This window comes from Aspergillus pseudodeflectus (assembly GCF_044049435.1).
Source record: "Aspergillus pseudodeflectus strain CBS 756.74 chromosome Unknown BJX68scaffold_4, whole genome shotgun sequence".
Lineage (NCBI taxonomy): Eukaryota > Fungi > Ascomycota > Eurotiomycetes > Eurotiales > Aspergillaceae > Aspergillus > Aspergillus pseudodeflectus.
In genome coordinates this window covers 727,675-749,342 of record NW_027263780.1, presented here as the reverse complement: position 1 = coordinate 749,342, position 21,668 = coordinate 727,675, and the positions used below count along the sequence as shown (strand labels likewise).

Genomic DNA, 21,668 nt, shown 5'->3' with positions numbered 1-21,668 from the left:
CAAACGTTTTGGGTGTGGACTTCACAACCTTTTCTCATACACTGCAGAACACCTACGGGAAACCGAGCCCGAGTGAGTAACTCGTAGCATGGCCTCAGGTTATTCAGGGATGATCAGCACGCCATGTTTCGGACCGTGGTCGATGGTAGGTTGAGAGGGCTGTCTGTCGCTCAATTAGGTACCTCCACGGGACGATCGAGGACTTTACGGGGAACGGAGCATACTTCGATCTAGAATTCATGCCGTCTAAGCAGATTTCCTGCCTCTTGGACGCCGTTTGTCAGTAGCGGTCATTCTCAGCATCAGTTTCACAGGTCCTCGCATTCTACCTGTAAACATCAAGCCATTCAAAGTCTTAAATCCTATCCTTCGGAAACGCGTGCAGTATGTGGCGACCCCTCCACAGTAGACTCAGGGTCTACTGTTCCCAATCGTCGGTAATCACCACATATTTGGAGAAGATGAATCTGACTAGCATTACCTCCTGCCCTAACTGTGGTTTGCAACCGCTCTTCCCCCAAAAGAACGATATCAGCGACACTGTAACCTCCTTTTTATTTGCATAGGGCCCCTTAGGGACTTTCTAATTAGAGAATCCACAATCCGTAGCGTAGCCCTAAGTCATACCTTCCTGCAGCTGCAGCCAACTCCCCTCTTCTTCCGTCCCTCACCCCCCAAATGTCATGTTGCTCCCTCATTCATTATCTCTGGAGCTAGCACGCATCTCTGGTCAATTCTTCAAATCGATGCAAATCGAGTCGTTGGCTTTCCTTCTGCTTGTTGACTTTAGAAACATCCTCCGCTCCTACCCTCATTGTTGATCCGCGTTATTCATCCAATTGCACAATAAGCAGATGGCAGCTTTACTGACGACTTCCATCCTCTGCCCCTCGATCCTGCGCTATGCCCTCAGCCCACTGAATAGTTACCGGGAAAAACCTGCATCAACGTCAGCTCAGTTCGACACTTCATGTCACCGCTCGCGCTGGGAACGGAATGCAATGATGGGAATGCAAATGGGAAAGCCGCTCAGCGTCGCAACTTGCGAACGGAAATAATCATCATGGAGGCAGGCCCCCTGTTACGACTTTCTGGGCGGCCCGTGAGTTTCCTGGGGGAAGCGCTTTTATGTGATGTTCAGCAAAAGCTGACTGGGGATACCTCTCAGGACCTTCACCCTCTGGGCAGGTCAGATTCTTCATCGAGGCAAGTTATTATGCAAGACCTTGTTACGCACGGAGGCCAAAAGGCCCGTGTCAAAAAGGCTATATGATGCTCAGCTTCGGCTGGCAGAGGATACCTCTCAGGAACGTACCCTTTTCAGGCACGTCAAGATCATCATCGAGGTAAGTGATTATCCCACTCCACCATCGGATGGCCACTTGGCCAGCGTCGAAAAACATTGCCTGTATTATTGAAGGGGAATAGTCGGTCAGATGGGAGAGGCGGAGGCAAAAAATATGTACCGGTGAAGAAAGCCTGTGTAGGTTCACTGAGAGTTTGTGACTCAATGACAAAGCTTCTGGATATCATCAGGACCGGGTTCCTCATGCATGTGGTGCCATGCTCGGAAACTTTATCCAGGACAGCATATTATCTGATAGGCTGTGGGAATACACCCGTTCGCTTGCACTTAGGGTTGTCTGATATTCTTGGATAGAATACTGCGGGTTAGCAACGGCGAGGGATACTGTAATGGACTCATGGACTCATAAGCTGAATACATTCATGAGATTTTTGACAGCATGAAACCGAGAATAAGCGGCTTCATGTAGCTTGGAAGGAAACAATGCACTCATTACTCGTCGACCTGATCTACCCAAGTCATGTCTCTAAGACCAAGCTATTCTTGACGAGATTAAGCTTTCGACTACTCTTAGCGAGGAGCATTCGATACAGCCCTAAAGCATCTTACTCATCTGCTTTCAATTTTCCAAAACGAAGTGCAAAAGTTGAGACGCTCTAGCTACACGTCACTTCTCTGGGCGTATGGCCTGCGTTTCAAGGCTCCCAGCGCTCACAACAGCGACGGAACGGGTATCCCAAAGTCGTATAATAGGCCTGCGGGTTCAGCAACAATCCTCAACGCATGAGGTCGTGTAGCTGTGCTCTGTTTGCTGTGGGGATACAGGTACTTGCAACGAAGCCGGACAATCTGGGCGTAGAGTTCTTGTTTCCAAGTTCTGTTCCATTTGGCCCCATTCGCCACATTCATAGAGACGAGCGAGACCCTAGGCAGATGTCCTGGTGGAGCGACTAACGGGTAAGCATTAATCTAGTCGGAGCTAAGCTGCGAGATGGGGCGGGTTGTATAGGCAATGAGATTTAAGTATGTGCCCACTATCATGAAGCAGCAGGTTCCCTGCCAAGTGATGGCGACCTTGCTTCATGACAACCTCCTCCACAGTGCACTCGAACCAAACTCAGGAACAATGACAAGAGAAACCATCGTCCTCGTCCCCGGCGCCTGGCTCGCACCAGCCTTCTACGAACCATTTCTGAACGCCGTCAGCGAGACCAGACACCACCCCGTCCACTGCGCCGAATACCCATCTCTAAAACCCGTCGACCCCACAACTGCAGACTGCAAATCCGACGCCGACGCCATCGCCCAGACACTCCATTGCCTCGCCGAGGATGAAGGACGCGATATCCTACTCGTCCTGTATTCATACGCGGATGGGCCTCTCTAAAGCCGAGCGCGTGAAGCAGGGTAGATCTGGCGGCGTCGTTAGGATGGTTTTTGTCGCGGCGTTTATTGTTCCCGAGGGGGTCAGTGTTTTGGAATTGCATAGGAAATGGCCACAGACGCCTTGCAAGGACCAAGGTAATGCTACTTAAGAATATTCATAGTCGTCCTTGCGCATGGTAAACCCCTCGCGCTCAGCTCTTCGGCGACCATCCACCTGGCACTCGGCGCTCCTGCGCTAGAAATGTCTCTATATAGGATACAAACATAGCCAACATAGTCTCAGGAGGGTAAGAGCTTAGAAACGCTCTGGCTTATTCCAAGTCCGGATGGTGGTTCTGTTCTCGCTACTGGTAAAGACCAGTTAGGGCTAAGTGTTAAGACCCCAACCCCAAGTGAAAAACAACAATAATATATTCATTCATCTTTTCTGAATCCTGACAACGTTAATTAACTCCATACTACCTGGAAACTCAATTTCGCTTCAGCATGGACTGAGACTTTGTTTACCGTATGCAACAAGACTTGAAAGCACTCATGTTCCAATCCTAGTTTTATTCATGAATAACTCCAAATCTATTCTGGCATCCTTGCCCTTTCTCAATTCGAATAACTCATATTGCACGTCAGTAGCCCAACAAATCTATCCCCAAATCCTAGTATGTCCCGACCTCTCAGCCAGCGCCAAAACAGCCCTCTCATCAAGCCTAAACCCGACCTCCTCCAACAGGGGCAAATCCCTATACCAAAACCTCTCCCTTTCAACCACAGCTTTTCTGATCACCTCCAGAGCACCAAGACCTCTATCGTTCTTGACCTCCCACCCCTCAGCAAGAACCGTCCCGCCGTGCAGGCTGGAGAGAGTAATCCCGCGAAGGTCCTCGGTCACGTTGCGGACCTCTTTAATCGGATGCTGCCATAGCGCGTACATGCCCATGATGCGTTTCTGGTTCACAAGCGCGAGACGCTGCCTACTGTGCTCGGTTGTGTTCTTCCAGATGTCGATCTTGCCGTCGCTGGTTTCGAAAACGCAGATGTCGGCCTTGGGGATGATGAAGATGAGGCCTGGGGAGATGTAGATTAGGGTTATTTTTTGGTTGGGGAAGAATTTGGACATTTTGACTGATGATTGTTTGTAGGCTTTCCCGACTTGGATCTTATCGGAATTGGTGAAGGTTATGCTGGGTTGGTAAGTAGGGTTCAAGGGTGGTCACTCTTTGGGGTTCGAGGGTTGATGGGTGATGGGTGATACTTTGCATAGGCTCGAGTTTATATGTGATTGCTCCCTTTGTTTTGCGGGTACATAAAGAGAATAGAAAGACAATGGAATGAAAGTGAGCATTGATTATATAACCTTTTTTATCTACGAGTGACAAAGATGAGGGTATTCAAGTGGTCCGTCAAACCGACTCCTGCTTGATATCCGCTGGGTTTCAGCCAGAGACTGGAGGTGAGGACTTCGTCTATGTACAGGATATGTACAGGACCTTCAATTATAAAGCAAGGTGTCAATACTCTCCAAAGTCGGACCTTTACACGCATTGACAGAGCATATAGTACGTACTCTCAAATCCATAGCTTCTCGAAATGCGCATGAGAACCTACCATCCTCCTTAAAGGTAGGTTAACTACTATACCTAGAGTAAGAGTATTCTGATAATAAGAAACAAATTGCATTGATATATATGAATATGCTTAGTACTATAGGCCGACTCCAACTCACCATATTAGCGAAACGCCCAAAACTACAGGCGACAGGAGAAAAGTCTCAGACAAAATATAGGCCAAAGCCCAGACCTTTCGTCTTCTTCTTTTTGGCTTGCTCGTTATACTTCCTAAAGGCCCTTTCAGCCTCCTTTGTCATGGGCGGCGGCCCCTGCGAGCACGAGGTCTTTGACTTATGCTTGCTGGAGCTGTGCTTCCGCCTGGGCTCCGGCTCCGGCGCTGGTGCTCGAGCTTGAGCTTGTGCTTGCGGTTGAGAAGAAGCCTGCTGGTACTGGTAAGTATACTGCGGCTGCGGCTGCGGCTGCGGCGCAGTCCCTTGAGCTTGCGCTTTCGCTTGACAGGAGGGATGCTGACACTGGCCAGTATACTGCTGCTGCTGCGTCTGCGGCTCCGGTGGGGCCTGGGACGGCTGGTAAGTATAAGTATAATGCCTCTGCTGCTGCTGGTGGTTCTGCTGCGGCTCAAACTGCGTGTAACTCGCATACTGCGTGTATGCTGTATACGCACCGTAATACTCACACCCACACTTACACCCATACCCACTGGCCTGCGGGTACTCTTCTCTCCGGGGCTGCTTCAGCCCCTCAGGGTTGCGGTACTTCTCAGGCAACGTCGTATGCCCGAAGAGCAACATCATCGCGACCAGACTCTTCATATCCATCACATACTTCTCCATGCCATGGGCATACAGGTACCGCCCGTTCTCGTCAATGAGATCCTCGTAGAGCCGCTGGTACCAGAATTGCTCGTCGGCCGGGTCGTACTCCTCCACGCAGTCTTTGAGGATTCTGTGGACTTCGTCGACGGAGCCCCGGCCGCCGCAAAAGACCCCGAGGGGCAGGCGCCGCTTCCAGCCGCTGATGTCGATTAGCGAGTTTTCTTGCATGCGGACGGAGCTGTACTTGTCTTCGATGAAGAGGAGCGTTGTTAGGACGCGGCCACCGTTGTATTGGGCTGTTGGGATGAAGGTGATGAGGTCGTGGTCCTTTTCGGGGAGCCAGAAGATCCAGATGTCGGTTGCTTCGCGGGTTTGAGACATTTCGAGGGTTGCGGGGTGTTTTCTTGAAGGTGTCTTTGGATGAGTTGGCTCAGATGTGCTGGATTGGATGAGTGGGCTTGGATGGAGTGGTCTATGGGTGTACGTTAGGGCATTTATAAATCTGCTTGAGTCAAGTGCTTTGTCTTGTATATTGAAAGGGTATACAATGGCCGATTTGAAGAATCTCTGAAAGATATTCTGTATAAAGACATCGTTTACTAGATTCTCTTGTTGTGTTGAATACTCTTTCAGAACTATACAAAGAAGATAAAGCACTTTGTTATTGTACCATGTGCCAGCCCCAAATTTATCGAACAAAAGGCGCTTTGATATTTTCCATGTTTAGGGCATTGTTCAGGTTCTGCGAAGCTCGTTGGTACCAGAGCATGGCCTCAATGGCCAGGGAGAGGCAGGTAAATCATTATCTTGTCAGGTATACTGGTAAAAAGAACAAAAGTATATGAATTAGATAGAGAAGGTCTTATTGCTCTTGCCTATACCTCATCGCTTTGCTTGTGTCCACTACCCTCAGTCGAGCACATATAGAACCTGAACCTATGGTATAGCATACGCTCTGTTGGAAAGCCCATTGTATAGATAGGATGGAACAATACCACTACAGTATCTACTTCAACGCATCAGCACTCCCAAACACGACAATTTGTGTTTTTCTCTTATTCATATCCTTTAGATCCGTAATAACAAACACACGCAGATAGACTACTCCGCATACCCAGGAAAGAGCAAAACAATAGACCCAACATACTCAGTCTTCGAACTCAAACTTCATCCCCAACCTCCCCCTCCTCGCAACCCAATACGCAGCCTGGAAATCAACCACATACTTCTGAAACCGCTCGGCAGATGTCTTGCATCTCGCAAACCACTCCCGGTGCATATCTTCCAAGACCTTCGGCATGGCGCTAATAATAAACTGCACTGTAGCCTCATCGATGGTCTCCAGACGCACTATCTCACCGAGCTGCGTTGCGTCCAGGGCCCCAGACTCGCTGCGCATGCTTGTTGGTCCGGTTAAAAGGAGGACGGTTGCGGATCTGGTCTTGTTGGCTGGGGATTTGGTGGTAAAGGGCAAGAAGATGATTTTACTCTGGAATTTGACGCGCAGAGCCTTTACAGGCGATGGGGTACAAGCTGCTGTAGTCATCGTTGCGTTGGTTGTTGAAGCCATGGTGTGGAATGGATAATTTCGGTCCGCAGCGAAGGTGGGCTACTTATAGACTCAGTGCTTTTGTCTTTGAACATAAAGGACTTGAAAAGAAGGAAAAGTATTGTATAATCTAATAACATGCTTTGTATGCAGGATCAATACCCTTTATCCTTTTCCTGTGAAATTAGAACATACAAAGAGCATTGTTCTAGCTCTAAGGTGTTTGGATTGACAAAGTCCTGCTTGTAAACTCTTGCCAATTCGGAAACTCGATGATGTAGAATATCCAAGCCCTAATAACCATTCTGAGCGTTTTGGTCAGTTGCGAAGCCCGATTCCAAACAGAGGACACACTGGTGTCCTCGGCTTCTCTAATAGATAGTTGGCGGTATGCACCAGTAGTAAGCTAACTAAACCCAATCATCTAGTTTGTTGCAGTTGATACACGGCACTATGACGACTAATTACGACCTGAATGCACGCTATATATCTTGCAAGTTTACAAGTACTGGTGGTTCTTCTTCAAAGCAAACATTGTTTGTGTATATTTCTTAGCTTATAGTAAGCTAAACCCTAACAACCCCTTTTCTAAAACAACAACTAAACAAGACAAAAACGAGCGAGTAAAAATAAAAGAAAGAGAAATAGAAAGGCAGATATGAAACACCTACCTCAACTTCTTCCCCCTCTCCCACGCCTCCTTCAAATCATGCTCCAACCCCTCCGGAATCTCATCCCCATCCTTCTTCTTATTCTTCTTCATCCACTCCTTATGCATCGTCTCCAGCACCCCCGGCAGCACCTCCACCATCCGATCAACAACCTTATCATCCGCCACCGTCTCCAACAGCGTCATCGAAGCGATGATACTGGGGAATATAGGCAGGGACGACTCGAGGATCGTCGTCGGGGCACTGCCGTGCTGGATCATGCGGACTGTAATGGGTTTGCCGTCCCGCTTGCTATTGCTTGCGGCGGTGACGAAGACAATGCAGTGGTCTTCGGTGGAGTAGAGGACGGAGAGGGAGGGGTCGATGGTTTTGGGGTCGGTGTTTGTGCGTTGGACGCCCTGGGTGGGGGTTGTGGACATTTTGAAGGTTGGGTTTTGGGTGGGTGATATGGTTCTGTGTTGTCGGTGCTGTTTCTGAAAGGTAAGAACGACTATATGGAGATAGTCGTTGTTTGGGGAAGTTGGTTGTTGAGGATGAGATGACGAGCGTAGTTCGAGGATCATCGTTAGGGGTTTTATAGACTTGGCTTCTTTATTGGATGAGCACTTTGTACTTGTGTGTCAATGAGGGAAAGAGGTCTTTATTATGATGGTGCATATAATAATATATTAGTAAAGGGTTCTTTATGGTGAGACGCGATGCTTTAAGAAGCCTTATTCTGTTTGTCATTGTCTCTTGGAGTTGATAAAAGGCTTCAAAGGTCATTGTTTGGCAGGAACAACAGACTGGGTGACTGTCATTATGTAGATCTAAATCATTTTATTAGTTGGAGATGAGCCTTTGGAGGCTCTTTATTGTGAGGTCCATGGCAACGAGTTGGGGCTACATGACAACGGTGCTCCAGTCTATGTGCGAATCAAAAAAGTTAATTGCAATTCCCCGCACCATATTAAGTATGTTTGGCTGTAAGTACAGCTCTACTGATGACTAGGATGACTGGTGATTGCAGGAAATCCGAATTGGGGCAGGCTCTACGATTTTCAAGGTTCTCGTACCACAGCGATCTTCGATTCAAGCAAGCCAAGAAGACAGTTCGTTGCTATATAAATCCTGCTCCAGAAAGCCATGCTGGATAGAGAAGAGAGAGAGAAAGGACACCTGAAACACAGGATTGCATAAATCCGTTTAGGAGATGCACATTGGCCAGTGGCTCGGGCCCTGTTCATCCCTACTACCACTCGGCCTGTTGGCATCCCATTCCTGTGCTTCGCTTCTCCTGTGAGATAATACTATCGAAATCCAGCTGATCTTGACAACAGACACTTACATGACCAGAATGTCTACGCTGAGGATGATGCTCAGAGAGTACCAAGACGCCCGAGTGCTCCGGATCCAAAGTTGGAGTTTAACCCCTCCGATGCCTTCAGCAGAGCTCCTGCCAGATCAGCAATTTGCGTTTTCAATTACACCACCAAGTCAAGCGACGATGGGCGCGGAGCCGAACGCTGAGTCAGTCCATCAAGATCTCAAGCAAAGGTCGACATTGTAAGTAGGCTGAGGGTATGGCTCGGCTTTACTGGAGGGGGCATAATAGTCGACCCATGGGGTTCTTTCTTTAGCAAGACATGGAGTTTGGGCTTCATGTTGTGCATATCAAGATTTCCAAGTTGTACCTAGCAGTACATGGCAACAATAGTAGTACCCAGGACAGTTCTGCGTAGCTGCTTACAACTAAAAGTTAAAGTATACCATCTAACCCTCTCAAAGCGTAACCAAATCGTAGCATATTAATTCTAAAATCACTCAGTCCTTTCATACACAACCTCCCTATACCCTTCAACCCCAGCCACCTTCAACTGCTCATCAACGCCCCGCAGATCCAGCCCCATCCTCCTCAACTCCCACTCCCCAAAGTAATTCGGCTCCTCCCCAACCTTCCTAAACCCAACACCCTCGAAAAGGGCCAAACTCCGCTCATTCTTCTGCCCAATCTTGACACTCAGCGCCTCAAACTTCACCTCGCCACCCTCCCTCTTTTCCTCTCCATCCCCAAACGCTTTCTTCGCCCCCTCATCCCTACGCACAAACTCCCCCAAAACCTCCGCCTCCCGCTCAACAACATACCGCAAAAACGCCAACAGCGCCGCCTTCCCGAACCCGCGTCGCTGATCCTTCTTCTCCGCAATCATAAGCTCAATCTCGCCGACGATCTGCGGCGCAGAGGTCCCCTCTTCGCCGTCGTCGATGCGCAGGAAGAGGTTGATGTCGCCGACCATGCGGTCGGGCGAGTCGGCGTGGTTTGATAGGTTCTCATTGACATCTTCTCCCTGTACAGGAAGGCAGACGATGAACGTGAGTTTGTCGGCGTCGGCCCGCCATGATTGCTGCATGGCGTATTCTTCTTCGAGGCTCAGGGGTTCCGAGGCGGTTGCTTCTTGGATTTCCTGGGCATCTCAGTACACGATCGCGGGAATGATATCATCCTATCCGTAAGTTTTTTTTTTTTCTTTTAGCGCACCTCATCTTTCATCCATTCGTGGTAGCGCGGGACGTGCCATTTCGAGTATGGCACCAGCAACACTTTTGATGTGGAGATTGCTAGGCGAGATTAGTACTTCGGAAAACGAGAGAGGGTGGGGTTTGCGTACCTGTCGTGGCGTTGAAAAGCATTTTCGGATTTGGGCTCTCTAGTGAGTGTCTATTGGTCTATCTATCAAATTTGTATGAATTGTGTAGTTGCTAAGCGGGGACTTCGTGGATGATCTGGAGCTTTTTTCTGCAGTCTTGGCATTGAGCTTGGTTGTGCAAATATAGATCGGATCGAAACCCCGGGACAATAAGAGCCGTCGCCATTTCATAAATTAATATCTTCTTGATCTATATATGTCTTCAATTTCTTATTGTTGCTCTTCCTTCCCAGCAAAGGCCCCGAATTTTACAACTTCTACCTCGAGCGTTTCGGTGTCGACCAGAATAAGCTCGCCGGTTTCCCGGAACTTCGGAATGGATAAAAGACGAACAGTCGGAATAGGAGCATCTTCATCAGTTCCGCTCATGTCTATATCTTCGCCAAGCTTGGGCGCAATGTCTCCTTCTATGACTGCTGTCTTGAACTGTGGCTGGTTGCCTGTGAAGAAGAGGTGCGGGCAGGCGTGCATCACAAAAGGGTCGTTTGTTTGGAATGGATAGGACCCTGGAAAAATCAGTATTAGCGCTCGGAATCCATCTTTACAATGGTTGATGTTAACTTACATATCGTGTCCGGAGCAGTAGGAACTCCACATCTCCATCGTAGCATGGCTTCCATGATTCTCAGCCGCTCCTCAGCGTCGCCATTAGTGTCAATGTTTCCATCCTCATCCGCAAAATTTAGGTATCGCAGGACGTCGTCAACGTTCTGCCCGCTGCTACCCCAGAGACGCCACCCCTCGACATCACCCTCCCATGGATTCGTCACACTGTCAAACCAGCCAGGTTCAGCTTTCTCCTCGCCAGACGGCGGTGGAGCGCAGTAAGCTCGGGAACGAGGAAACATTGCACGGTGGATCGGCTGTTGGGGAAGCGCAAAGTTGGCCGGGTCAGTTTCGCCTGGCATGATGGTAATGGGTATGCTGGGTAGGAGCTCCGCAAGGAAAGAATCGAGTTGCGTGATTGGTGACGCATTGTAAGCGGATGCGTCGTATCCATACTTCTTCGCTTGGACCATTTTCTTGCCTGCTGCTCCGGTTTGTGTACTCGGCGCATCCAGAACGGTGCTGATTCCAATAGAATTACCAGCAATTATCAGTCTTTTGATTCCGCTGGCGTCTGGCAGGGTTCCAGCTTCATTTTGCGCATTTGATGATTGCGTGTAGCCGAGAAGATAGTCCGCCAAAAGCTCGAGAGTGAGGCTGTCACTCGAGGTACCAGTTATCCCAAGACCGCTGACGAGGGCAATCTTGCCTTTCTGTGATGACTTGGAGGCTTGTGTATCGTCTCTTTCCCACCGGATTGGCTGTGGAGCCAGATCAGGGACCTTTATGTCGATCGCCTCGAAATCACCGTTCTTGTTCTCCGTCCCGAGCACTGCAATAATAGCACCTGTACACAGCTGAACTGACCCAAGTTTGCTTCCCGTTAGGCGTAGGCGTCCGGATTCGTCTTCAAGCATGATCTCTGTTAACTCTGGGCGCGAGGGGTCTTGGTAGGTTCGTCGAGGGGGAGGAGCGAGTGTAAAGTTCTGCACGTATGGTCAGAATGTGTGCGATTTAAGGATAAAAGGTGGCTTGCATCTTCTGTCAAGTCCTTGAGAATATTAGGCTTCAATGGCATCTCCATGTATATTGTACCCGCAACCCAGCAGAGCTCTCCCTGCCGGACGTCCAACACTCGTTCAACTCGGCGCGCATGTTCTCCGGCAATCTAAGCAATTCAATTGTCAGCAGACCGAAGAAAAGTATCCATGAGATGCGCGATTGCAAGGAGTATTCCATACATTCAATCCTTCCCAAGCCTCAATCGCAACAGCCTCAACTGCGGGCTTCAGCTTTGCGAGTCGCAAGAAGTACATGTCACCATATTGCTGCTGGTAGTGCCGTTCTTGGCCGGGCGGGAGTCGGAATGTGTCTAAAGGATTGTATACGGAAGAGTTTCGAAACACCGGCTCATATTGTTGCGTGCTAAAGTAGTCACAAAAAGTTAGCTAGGATGAACAGCAACAGATGCGGAGATGCGGCGGACCTTGGAGGCCGCAGGAACTCTTCCTCGGCGGAATCGATGCCCATATTGGAAAAATATCCTTCACAGAAACAGATAAATATTATAAGCAATATTTGACCAGAAGAATCGCTGTCGCCGCGAGTTTCGAGAATCTGGTGTGTTGGTTGTTCACGTTGGGTTGAGAAACTTCGGGGAACGCGGTCACGCGTCTTTTTGGCGTTTCGCGGGCAATTCCATCATTACCGCTTTGGGACAGCTAGACAGCTCTCTTCCTCATTACTCTCTTCTCTCATTGAACAAGAAGTTACCTTAGCATGATACCAATTATCCTGGGGCCTTGATGGATATACGAGCCGTCTACTGTCAATCAAAGCGCAACTGATTAGCCGTCGAAAGCGATCGTCTCGCTCTGATTAAATCAACCAAGCAGCATTTGATGACAGCCAAGATGCCGATTATTTTTGAGATATGAGAATCTAAGAAACTCCGTGCAAAAGAATCCTCCTCAGAGGATAATTTAAATCATTCCAACCTCGTGATAAACGGAATGCCCGGCTATTGGCACCCAATGAAGAGCCATCTAGTTGAGCCTCCGGCAACTTATGAATCGTCTGGCAACCTTCAAGCCTTATCAGTCTATCATGACTGCCTCAATCGGAATACAAGAACTTCCTGAGCACTAAATCTGGCGCTCAATCGTTTGCCCCAGCCACAAATTTAGCCTCCCCATCTGAAAGATCTGGACCTAGGCTCAGGAATGCATCCCATTTGGATACCGTGTCGATCGCCAGCCTCTCACGATTCGTCTCGGCATTCCGAATCATTTCCATCTGGTATCCCGAATGGCTCAAGCAGAGACAGCAAGGAATGATTGGTGCATACTCTATCCGATTTCTAATGACATTTTCAGATCGTGCTGACAACATTCAAGCCCCGCTGAGAGAATGGATAAAGTGAGAGCCCATCGCAAACATGCATCCAACCATCATTCTTGAGGAGCAACATACCTCACAACATGGCTAACACTCGGCCATGGCTCTCTCATATCATCGTCTCACCCCGAGCTCCGGGTTCACTTGACACAAGCCTCCAATATCAGTCAAGCACTGCACTACGATTGACGGCCATACTACAATCGCGCTTTTGAATATGAAGATCTCCATGTTTTCCGAACTCGCCCTGGGCAGGACACTAGTCCTTCTACTCTCAGCATGCATCGTCACTTCTGCAATCAGCCTAGATGCGATTATCCACAGGATTCCACGCAATTTATTTGGACGAAGTTTACCGGGATCTCTGGCTCTCGCACCAGAAGGCGCAGTGGGCCAGTATCAACCTCCACCGGGGCCGGTCATATACGGAGCCCTACCGACGGAAACTGGCGAAATACCACAGGGGACTCCATTGGCATCGACAACTCAGAGTACGAACACCAAACCAATAGGAACTCCCATTGACTCAGGGGAAAACAAACCCAATGCCATTGACGAGTGAGTCCATGTTACCAGTCGTTACTATCCCCGAGAGACGTGCCTAACTGGTTCGCCTAGTCCTCGCAAACATATCGCTCCCGTCTCGGAAATGGACGCGTTTATAATGAAGACATACACTGCATCGGCATGTAAAGGTGTATCTCAATCACTAGCGAGTTTAGTTGTCTCGGTCTCTATCTCGCTATTATGCTTGTGATTGGGTTGCACATAGCCAACATGAGGGCTCTGCACGGAGGGAACGAGCGAGATAAAGTATTGTCTGAGCCCGGGCTTGATATAAAATACGCACCTATTATAGGCCACTGTGTATAGCTGAATGAAATATACCTTACCAATAATGTAGATTTTTTTTTGGCATTGCGATTCATCATAGATGCGGCAATATATACTCGGCCCACCTCAAATCCTGCACCGGAGTAACAATACCCTAAGGACGTAAGACAAACACTACTCAACTATAAAATGCACAAAATGCACATCTGCATCAATTCCTTCTACACATGACACCCTCTCCTCCAATACTCAGCGGCTGAAGCAAGTCAAGCCGCGACGCGAGGCTGGGGAGCCGGGAGACCGAAGATCCCCAGTATGAGCCTCGGTCCGTTGCTGCGACTTTATTTCCCCGCATCTCCAGGTGAGCTCCTGTGCTGTCCTGCAATCATATGGGAGGAGGCAAATAGCCGAGTCTGACAAAGAAGGGAAGGGGTGTTTTTTTTTTGCTTATTTAAATATTTATATTTGTCTCCAACTACATCCCTGTGCTGGTGGTTTTTTTCTCATCTCTTCGTCGCCTTTTACATCGTGGTTCTTTCAAACTGTCTCTAATTGAAAAGCACATGTGAGCTCACCACATTCAACCTAATTATCGCTATAACTGACAGCTCAAATCCAGATCAATAATTCCCCCAAAATGTCAATCACAACCCCACTAAACGCCCTCCTGGGCATCCAAAGCCCCATCCTGCTCGCCGGAATGGCCAAAGCCTCTGGCGCGCCTCTCGCCGCCGCAGTTTCCAACGCCGGCGGACTCGGCGTAATCGGCGGACTGGGCTACACACCGGACCAAATGAACGAAATGCTCACGGAGCTCAAGTCCCTCCTCAAGGACAAGTCGCTCCCGTTCGGCGTCGACCTCGCGCTCCCGCAGGTCGGCGGCAACGCGCGCAAGACGAACCACGACTACACGGACGGCAAGCTCGACCAGCTCATCGATGTGATTATCCAGCATGGAACGAAGTTGTTTGTTAGTGCGGTCGGGATCCCGCCTGCGCATGTGATTAAGCGGTTGCATGAGGCGGGGATTCTCATTATGAATATGGTCGGCGCGCCGAAGCATGCGGAGAAGGCGCTCAAGGCTGGTGTGGATATTATCTGTGCGCAGGGTGGCGAGGGTGGTGGGCATACGGGGGATATACCCTTCTCCGTGCTCATCCCTGCTGTTGTGGATACGGTGCAGGGCTATAAGAGTCCGTTGACGGGGCAGACGCCGCTGGTTGTCGCGGCTGGGGGTATCAACGACGGGCGGAGTCTTGCGGCGGCGCTGTCGCTCGGTGCGGCGGGTGTTTGGGTCGGCACGAGGTTCCTGGCAACAGAGGAGAGTGGTGCGAGTAGGCTGCATAAGGAGGCAGTTGTTGGCGCGCAGTATGGGGAGACAAAGCGGACGCTTGTTGTTTCGGGCCGGCCGCTGCGCATGCTGCCGAATGACTATATCAAGGAGTGGGAGAAGAAACCCGAGGAGATTGCGCGGTTGACGGCGCAGGGTATTGTGCCGTTGGAGCATGACTTTAACAACGACAAGGAGTTTGATATTCCCTTCTTGATGGGTGATGTCTCGGGGATTATCAAGGAAATCAAGCCGGCTGGCGAGGTTCTCAAGGAGATGGTTGCGCAGGCTGCTGCTGTGCTAAAGAAGGGGGCTACTTACGCTTCTGGACCGGCTAGCAAGCTATGAGTGTTTGGTTTCGTCTGATGTTTTATAGCCCTGTTTCTTAGTTGTTATGCTACAATTTTCTCGCAAATATAAGGGCAAGATGTAGATATCCAGCAAATGTCATGTTTTTCTCGTATCTTTAAATGTTGCGTTACCTAGCGTACAAGTACACAGATGATAGTAAAGGAGACAGGACTCGAGGAGTACTCTCAAAGACAAAATATATGTGCAGAGGGGAAAGAGATGTAGGTCACACAGCGGAGGATATTGAGCATAATATCAGAAACCATCTGCGTTGCTATAAGAACTTTGTATAGCGACATGTAGATTTCCAAAAATAACCTAGGCTACATTCAGCAGGCGCTGATACACTGTTTTGTATAAAGGCACCACTTGCACTTTGGTTGCCGAACATGACTCCTCTGGAAATGCACCTACAGGTCCTTTCCTCGGCGAAGGATGTTAGTGGAATCCATTCACCACAGCCTTCCCATTGGCTCGCGCCTCGAGGAGACTCGGGGGTGGCGGCGGCCCGAACACCGGCTTCTCTGGCTGCGGAGGCAGGTGGTGGTGGTGATGATGATGGTGGTGATGGTGATGATGGTGATCACCGTTGGCGCTGTCGAGCTCATATTCCTCATCACTAATGCCTTCCTCGTCTTCGTCTTCGTAGTCTTCTTCATATTCGCTCTCTGTTCCTTCGTCGTCACCATCGTCGAGATCTGCAGCTAGAGCCTGGCCGCGTCCTTGGTCTTGCATCCGTCGACACAGTTGTTCAAGGTCGTGGCTCTTTTTACGCCACTTGGCAAGTTCTTCGTGATTCCTCGTGCGTTCCTCGGCCATTTCAAGTATGTTGCGGTTCGTCTGATCGTGCTTGCGGGTGAGAGTGAGGTTCTCTTTTTCCAACCGTTTGGTCTTCTTCGACATCTCCTCCATCTCTTTGCGGAATGTTAGGAACAGCTCATTGCTGTTGTTCAAAGTGTCCTCAACCTAGAAGAGTGTTACTACGAAGCTGTAAGAACCATTTCACAATGGTGCAATACCTGTTTGAACTTTTCCACATAGATATTCAGCTGGCTGCGCAGCTCGGACTCGGTGTGCGAGAACGTGGAGACCTGGGAGCTCAGTGCCCGGCAGCGGGCGGCTTCATTCTCTGCTGCACGCCGCTGTTCTTCATACTTGGCGGTAAGGCATTGAATCTCCGCATCCTTGCTGCGGAGGAGGGACTTGTAGTGTAACTCGCGCATCTCGAATTTTTCGCCAATTGTCTTGATCTTGGCTCGAAGACTGCAACAGCATGTTAGACAGCGAGCGCATTGTCAAGGCTCAATAAATGTGAACTTACGCCTCATCCAGGTCGATGTCCACTTTATCACTTCGAGGATTGCCTTTCGCTGCCATTACATCTTGAATGTCGTACAGGAGAGAGTCAAGCCGCTCATTGACTATCGCACGGGCCCTCCTTTCGTTTTCTTCCAGCTTCTTGTTCTCATCCTAAAATTCCCGGTTCAGCCAATCGCCACACATCACACCCAATAGAACAGGCGACGAGGGGAGATCCAAATTGACCGACCTTGACTTTTTTGTTTTCCTTCGTAAGCTCCCTGCAGAGCTTTTCCAGTTTGTCCTTCATGGTAACGGTCTTGTTCAACTCCGATTTGCCCTTGTCCTGGTCCTTCTGAAGTTGGTCCGCGCGCTTCTTGCTCTTGGCATAGTCGCGGTCCAACTTCTTCATATCGGCGAGAAGTTCCGTGTATTTTTTATGTACAGTTTCGAGTCGGGTCATCGGAGATTCGATATTGGTCAGGAGTTGGTTCAGATCTCTAGTGGCCTTCTTCACCTCCCGCTCTATACTCCCGGTGTTAGCCAGTAGTGTCCAGAGAAGTCTCAGAAAAGCCAGATAATCCAGATTGCACTCTTCATAGGCGAACTACGCACCAATCTCTTGCTCTTGATCCTTCTCCCCCGCTTGATCCTGCTCCAGCTGCGAGATCTTGGCGGCGAGAAGCTTGGACGTCTCATTAGGATCGGCGACCTTCTTCCCCTTGTTCTTCTTGGACATGGCCGTGGACGACATAGTTCAAACGGTCTGCTCGGTATAATTGATCCAGGTTGTGCGGGTTGCGAAGTGTCCGGGGGTGGTCGCGTGGTCGCTGACGGGCCTTGAAAAGAAAAATGCGAAGACGGAACGGAAGGACGGGGTCAGGAGTTGATGTGTGACCGGATCGTAAGCCACGTCGACAGGTCAAACAAATACTAGAACAGCGTGAGGAGCTATCGTTTCCGAAGTCTTAAAGAGCCAATGTGATCACCGCTGACGCTGGAATTCCACACTGGCCACAAGCGGAGAACCTGGAGGGACTTGCCAGGCTCGAAGAACTCGGAGCCACCGGGTCTCTAGATTCTCCAGCAACCAAGTACTGCAGGGCCAACGGAAAGTCGAGCGACGGCAGGTCGATATTGTCAAGGACCGTAGGGGCGAGCTCAGAACTGGCGACTAGGAAACGAGGCGGCGACAGAGGGTCGAGGACTTGTTGGAGAGGATCGAATCCAGTCTCGTAAGAGGGGGCCGGCTCAACACTAGCCCGATTCGAAAATATTCTCTTGGCGGTCATTAGCCGCGCGCTGTTTGCCTCAATTTATGCCGCCCAGCGGACACTCACCTTGCTTCTTTGTCGCATGCTTTTCTGCCATTTTTATACCAATCTACAGCTGTCGAGGATAACCTTGTCGCGCCTCGTTAAACTTTCGCGTGGATTTGTTCTTTTCGCCAAGCGGGACGTCGACTCCGGCTGGACCGGCGACATCTTCGAGCGGCTTCTGCCCCAAGACACCAACAGCTTGTTGACTGATATCACAGTACGAGTTAGTCGGCTACTATGCTCCGGTCATATCTCCAGCTTGGGGGATATCGAGCCCCGGCTCTTCGCCAGCCAACCTGTGGACGCCTACTGAGATCTCCTCCATCACCGCAATGGACACAATTCCGGAAGCTTGCTTCAGTCTCCAGCCTGAAAACCCTTCCAGAGGTCGGACACCAGCTTCATGGGTTTACCGTTCAGGAGAAGAAAGATGTCCCGGAATTGAACATGACAGCAGTACGATTGCGCCATGACAAGACGCACGCAGACTACCTTCATATCGCCAGGGACGACAAGAATAATGTCTTCGGCATTGGGTTCAAGACAAATCCCCCGGATGCCACAGGTGTGCCCCATATTCTGGAGCACACTACACTCTGCGGTAGTGAAAAGTGAGAAATTGCTATCAAGACGCACGAGGACCTATTGACTGAACATTCCAGGTATCCCATTCGCGATCCGTTTTTCAAGATGCTACCGCGTTCCCTGTCGAACTTTATGAACGCCTTCACCTCTTCTGACCATACTACCTATCCGTTTGCCACGACGAATGCTCAAGACTTCAAAAACCTGCTATCTGTCTACCTGGATGCGACGCTACACCCTCTGCTTAAGGAGGAGGATTTCAGGCAGGAAGGATGGCGGTTAGGACCCGAAGACCCTCGCGCGATTGAGACTCAAAAGGATGGTCTGAAACCGGAGGACATTCTGTTTAAAGGAGTGGTTTACAATGAAATGAAGGGTCAGATGTCCGACGCCAACTACCTTTACTGGATCCGATACCAGGAAAGCATTTTCCCCGCGATCAACAACTCTGGAGGTGACCCTCAGTACATCACTGATCTAACTCACAAGCAACTGGTCGAGTTTTCCAAGCGAAATTACAACCCTAGCAACGCCAAGATCTTGACATACGGCGATATGCCATTGAAGGACCATCTGAAGCAAGTTGGTGAAGTTTTGGATGCATTCACCCAGGGCGAAGCCGACACAGACGTGAAGCTCCCAATTGAGCTCGATGGTCCAGTGAACATCACTGTTCCGGGGCCTATCGACACTTTCGCTAGCGAGGACAAGCAGTTCAAAACTTCCACCTCGTGGTACATGGGTGAGACGACAGACATCGTTGAGACTTTCTCGGCTGGGATTATTTCTTCGCTGTTGTTGGATGGCTATGGGTCCCCGATGTACAGGGCCTTGATTGAGAGCGGTCTAGGTTCGTCTTTCACGCCAAACACTGGCCTCGATACGTCAGGCAAAGTGCCCATTTTCTCGGTCGGAGCCACTGGTGTGAGCGAGGATCAAGTCCCTCGGGTGAAGGAGGAAATCCAGCGAGTTTTCCAAGAGGCTCTTTCCAAGGGCTTCAACGACGAGAAGGTTCAAGGATTCCTGCATCAACTTGAACTTGCCCTCCGACACAAGACTGCCAGTTTCGGTATTGGAGTCATCCAGAAAACCATCGGCTCCTGGCTCAATGGTTCAGATCCGATGAAAGAGCTTGCTTGGAATGAGGTTATCGATGAATTCAAGCGCAGGTACGCCCAGAAGGGCTATCTAGAGTCTCTCGTGGAGAAATACCTTTTGAGTTCTAACAACCTCACATTCACTATGGTCGGTACCCCGTCATTCAACAAGGAATTGGACCAGAATGAGGCCGTACGAAAGGAGAAGAAGTTTGAGCAGCTTATCCAGGAACACGGTTCCGCTGAGAAAGCAGCAACTGAGCTTGGTAAAGCAGAGCTGCAGTTGCTCGAGATCCAGGAAAAGGCTCAGCATGCCGACCTCAGCTGCTTGCCCTCCATCCGTGTGGAAGATATCTCGCGAACGAAGGAACGCAAGCCGTTCCGAAAATCCGAGACTGAAGGCACAGAGATCTATTGGAATGAATCCCCTACTAATGGGCTGACATACTTCCAAGCTGTAACTGATTTCTCACTTGACGACAGCCTTCGCCCGCTTCTACCACTTTTCAACGACTGCATCATGCGACTTGGAACTCGCACTCGAACCATGGAACAATGGGAAGACTTGATCAAGCTCAAGACTGGGGGAGTCTCGGCTTCTTGCTTCTACTCCTCGTCGCCGAGCGTACTTGGTGCACACAACGAAGGGCTACTATTTTCTGGCTTTGCTTTGGATGAGAATATACCGGACATGCTAGAGATTCTGACGACTCTCGTTCGGGAAACCGACTTTACTGGTCCTAATGCAGCTGCTATGATCCTGGAGCTTTTGCGATCGACTACCAATGGAGCTTTGGATTCCGTGGCAGGCACCGGGCACCGTTTTGCCCTGAACGCCGCGGCCGCACAACTCAATCGTGGCCTATGGATTCAAGAGCAGACGTCTGGCCTAGAACAGCTGCAAGCTACAGCAAACCTCTTGCGCGATGCGCAGACTTCTCCCGAACACTTAGAGGCGTTGGTCCGGAGGCTCTGCCATATTCAACAATGGGCGATCTCCAAGACTTCCGGTCTTCGCGTTCGCCTTGTCTGTGACCCAAGCAGTTCCAGCCGAAACGAATCCGTTTTACAGAAATGGATTACTTCCCTCCCCGAAAGTGCTGTGCCAAGATCTCAGGGTGGGCAACACAGACCGAAAGAGAGCAAGATTTTGTTCGACATGCCGTACAAGGTCTACTATTCTGGTCTTGCCCTGCCCACAGTCCCCTTCACAGACTCCTCCAGCGCAACATTGAGCGTCCTCTCGCAGCTTCTCACCCATAACTACCTCCATCCCGAAATCAGAGAAAAGGGCGGCGCATACGGCGCTGGTGCAAGCAATAGCCCGCTCAAGGGACTATTCGCTCTCACCACCTACCGAGACCCGAATCCCGTCAACAGTCTCAAGATTTTCCAGAACAGTGGAATCTTTGCTCGAGACCGTGTCTGGTCTGACCGTGAGCTCAACGAGGCCAAGCTGGGCATCTTCCAGGGACTCGATGCTCCCCTTAGCGTTGATGAGGAAGGAGCCCGACACTTCTTGACCGGAGTCACCCACGAGATGGACCAGACCTGGAGAGAACAGCTCCTAGATGTCACCGCTAAGGATGTCAACGAGGCTGCGCAGCAATTCCTGGTGGATGCTCCCCTGCGCTCCGTCTGCCTTCTCGGAGAGAAGAAGGACTGGGTTGAGTCTGGAGACTGGACTGTCCGCAAGCTTTCCTTGAACTCCCCCGAGACTCCGAACGCAGAAGATGCCGCCGGCTCTATATGAGTACTACGAGTCATGAACGAACGGGCAACTTTTCCGCCTCCCTTACACTCCTCCTCTCTCCCGCTGCTCTCACCGCACTGAACAAATCCGACGACCATTAGGTTCGATCCGTCCGCCATCTAATGCACCTTATAAGAATCCGTGTAAGATAGACATCTATACTCATTGCCACTACCTG

The 21,668-nt window shown here is 50.0% G+C and overlaps 9 protein-coding genes across 9 annotated transcripts; 4 read left to right on the top strand and 5 right to left on the bottom strand.

Annotated features, from left to right (window-relative positions):
- Window positions 1-2,345: 2,345 nt before the first annotated feature.
- Window positions 2,346-2,693, top strand: BJX68DRAFT_262432 (uncharacterized protein; the record flags this gene model as incomplete). The annotated part of the gene is made up of 1 exon (XM_071044436.1): window positions 2,346-2,693. The coding sequence occupies one exon, from the start codon at window positions 2,346-2,348 to the stop codon at window positions 2,691-2,693; it is 348 nt and encodes a 115-aa protein (XP_070903872.1).
- Window positions 2,694-3,332: 639 nt separating this feature from the next.
- Window positions 3,333-3,806, bottom strand: BJX68DRAFT_262431 (uncharacterized protein; the record flags this gene model as incomplete). The annotated part of the gene is made up of 1 exon (XM_071044435.1): window positions 3,333-3,806. One exon carries the CDS (start codon window positions 3,804-3,806, stop codon window positions 3,333-3,335), a length of 474 nt encoding a protein of 157 aa, XP_070903871.1.
- Window positions 3,807-4,457: 651 nt separating this feature from the next.
- BJX68DRAFT_262430 (uncharacterized protein) lies at window positions 4,458-5,453 on the bottom strand (the record flags this gene model as incomplete). Its single annotated transcript, XM_071044434.1, has 1 exon — window positions 4,458-5,453. One exon carries the CDS (start codon window positions 5,451-5,453, stop codon window positions 4,458-4,460), a length of 996 nt encoding a protein of 331 aa, XP_070903870.1.
- Window positions 5,454-9,091: 3,638 nt separating this feature from the next.
- On the bottom strand, window positions 9,092-9,962 carry BJX68DRAFT_262427 (uncharacterized protein; the record flags this gene model as incomplete). The annotated part of the gene is made up of 3 exons (XM_071044433.1): window positions 9,092-9,736; window positions 9,811-9,890; window positions 9,941-9,962. The coding sequence occupies 3 exons, from the start codon at window positions 9,960-9,962 to the stop codon at window positions 9,092-9,094; spliced, it is 747 nt and encodes a 248-aa protein (XP_070903869.1).
- A 76-nt stretch (window positions 9,963-10,038) lies between these two features.
- BJX68DRAFT_227480 (DNA-directed DNA polymerase delta subunit POL31) lies at window positions 10,039-12,177 on the bottom strand. Its single transcript, XM_071038680.1, has 5 exons — window positions 12,012-12,177; window positions 11,767-11,950; window positions 11,562-11,693; window positions 10,545-11,511; window positions 10,039-10,485 (listed from the first exon to the last, which is right to left on the bottom strand). The coding sequence occupies exons 1-5, from the start codon at window positions 12,053-12,055 to the stop codon at window positions 10,190-10,192; spliced, it is 1,623 nt and encodes a 540-aa protein (XP_070903868.1). The 5' UTR covers window positions 12,056-12,177; the 3' UTR covers window positions 10,039-10,189.
- A 621-nt stretch (window positions 12,178-12,798) lies between these two features.
- BJX68DRAFT_227479 (uncharacterized protein) lies at window positions 12,799-13,806 on the top strand. Its single transcript, XM_071038679.1, has 3 exons — window positions 12,799-12,864; window positions 12,922-13,480; window positions 13,541-13,806. Exons 2-3 carry the CDS (start codon window positions 13,140-13,142, stop codon window positions 13,677-13,679), a joined length of 480 nt encoding a protein of 159 aa, XP_070903867.1. The 5' UTR covers window positions 12,799-12,864; window positions 12,922-13,139; the 3' UTR covers window positions 13,680-13,806.
- A 315-nt stretch (window positions 13,807-14,121) lies between these two features.
- Window positions 14,122-15,516, top strand: BJX68DRAFT_143790 (NAD(P)H-dependent flavin oxidoreductase). The gene is made up of 2 exons (XM_071036528.1): window positions 14,122-14,321; window positions 14,376-15,516. Exon 2 carries the CDS (start codon window positions 14,394-14,396, stop codon window positions 15,432-15,434), a length of 1,041 nt encoding a protein of 346 aa, XP_070903866.1. The 5' UTR covers window positions 14,122-14,321; window positions 14,376-14,393; the 3' UTR covers window positions 15,435-15,516.
- A 6-nt stretch (window positions 15,517-15,522) lies between these two features.
- BJX68DRAFT_227474 (taxilin) lies at window positions 15,523-17,946 on the bottom strand. The gene is made up of 5 exons (XM_071038678.1): window positions 17,352-17,946; window positions 16,987-17,261; window positions 16,759-16,907; window positions 16,457-16,700; window positions 15,523-16,403 (listed from the first exon to the last, which is right to left on the bottom strand). The coding sequence occupies exons 1-5, from the start codon at window positions 17,488-17,490 to the stop codon at window positions 15,876-15,878; spliced, it is 1,335 nt and encodes a 444-aa protein (XP_070903865.1). The 5' UTR covers window positions 17,491-17,946; the 3' UTR covers window positions 15,523-15,875.
- A 120-nt stretch (window positions 17,947-18,066) lies between these two features.
- On the top strand, window positions 18,067-21,593 carry cym1 (pitrilysin family metalloprotease cym1). The gene is made up of 2 exons (XM_071036527.1): window positions 18,067-18,666; window positions 18,718-21,593. The coding sequence occupies exons 1-2, from the start codon at window positions 18,293-18,295 to the stop codon at window positions 21,488-21,490; spliced, it is 3,147 nt and encodes a 1,048-aa protein (XP_070903864.1). The 5' UTR covers window positions 18,067-18,292; the 3' UTR covers window positions 21,491-21,593.
- Window positions 21,594-21,668: the final 75 nt, after the last annotated feature.

Coding starts and splice junctions, on each gene's coding strand:
- BJX68DRAFT_227480 (XM_071038680.1), bottom strand. CDS start 12,055: ATGGGCATCGATTCCGCCGAGGAAGAGTTCCTGCGGCCTCCAAG. Junction 11,951..12,011: donor GAGTTCCTGCGGCCTCCAAG/GTCCGCCGCATC, acceptor TGACTACTTTAG/CACGCAACAATATGAGCCGG. Junction 11,512..11,561: donor TCAAGGACTTGACAGAAGAT/GCAAGCCACCTT, acceptor CCATACGTGCAG/AACTTTACACTCGCTCCTCC.
- BJX68DRAFT_227479 (XM_071038679.1), top strand. CDS start 13,140: ATGAAGATCTCCATGTTTTCCGAACTCGCCCTGGGCAGGACACTAGTC. Junction 13,481..13,540: donor AAACCCAATGCCATTGACGA/GTGAGTCCATGT, acceptor TGGTTCGCCTAG/TCCTCGCAAACATATCGCTC.
- BJX68DRAFT_143790 (XM_071036528.1), top strand. CDS start 14,394: ATGTCAATCACAACCCCACTAAACGCCCTCCTGGGCATCCAAAGCCCC.
- BJX68DRAFT_227474 (XM_071038678.1), bottom strand. CDS start 17,490: ATGTCGTCCACGGCCATGTCCAAGAAGAACAAGGGGAAGAAGGTCGCC. Junction 16,701..16,758: donor GACATCGACCTGGATGAGGC/GTAAGTTCACAT, acceptor ATGCTGTTGCAG/TCTTCGAGCCAAGATCAAGA. Junction 16,404..16,456: donor ATGTGGAAAAGTTCAAACAG/GTATTGCACCAT, acceptor ACACTCTTCTAG/GTTGAGGACACTTTGAACAA.
- cym1 (XM_071036527.1), top strand. CDS start 18,293: ATGCTCCGGTCATATCTCCAGCTTGGGGGATATCGAGCCCCGGCTCTT. Junction 18,667..18,717: donor ACACTCTGCGGTAGTGAAAA/GTGAGAAATTGC, acceptor TGAACATTCCAG/GTATCCCATTCGCGATCCGT.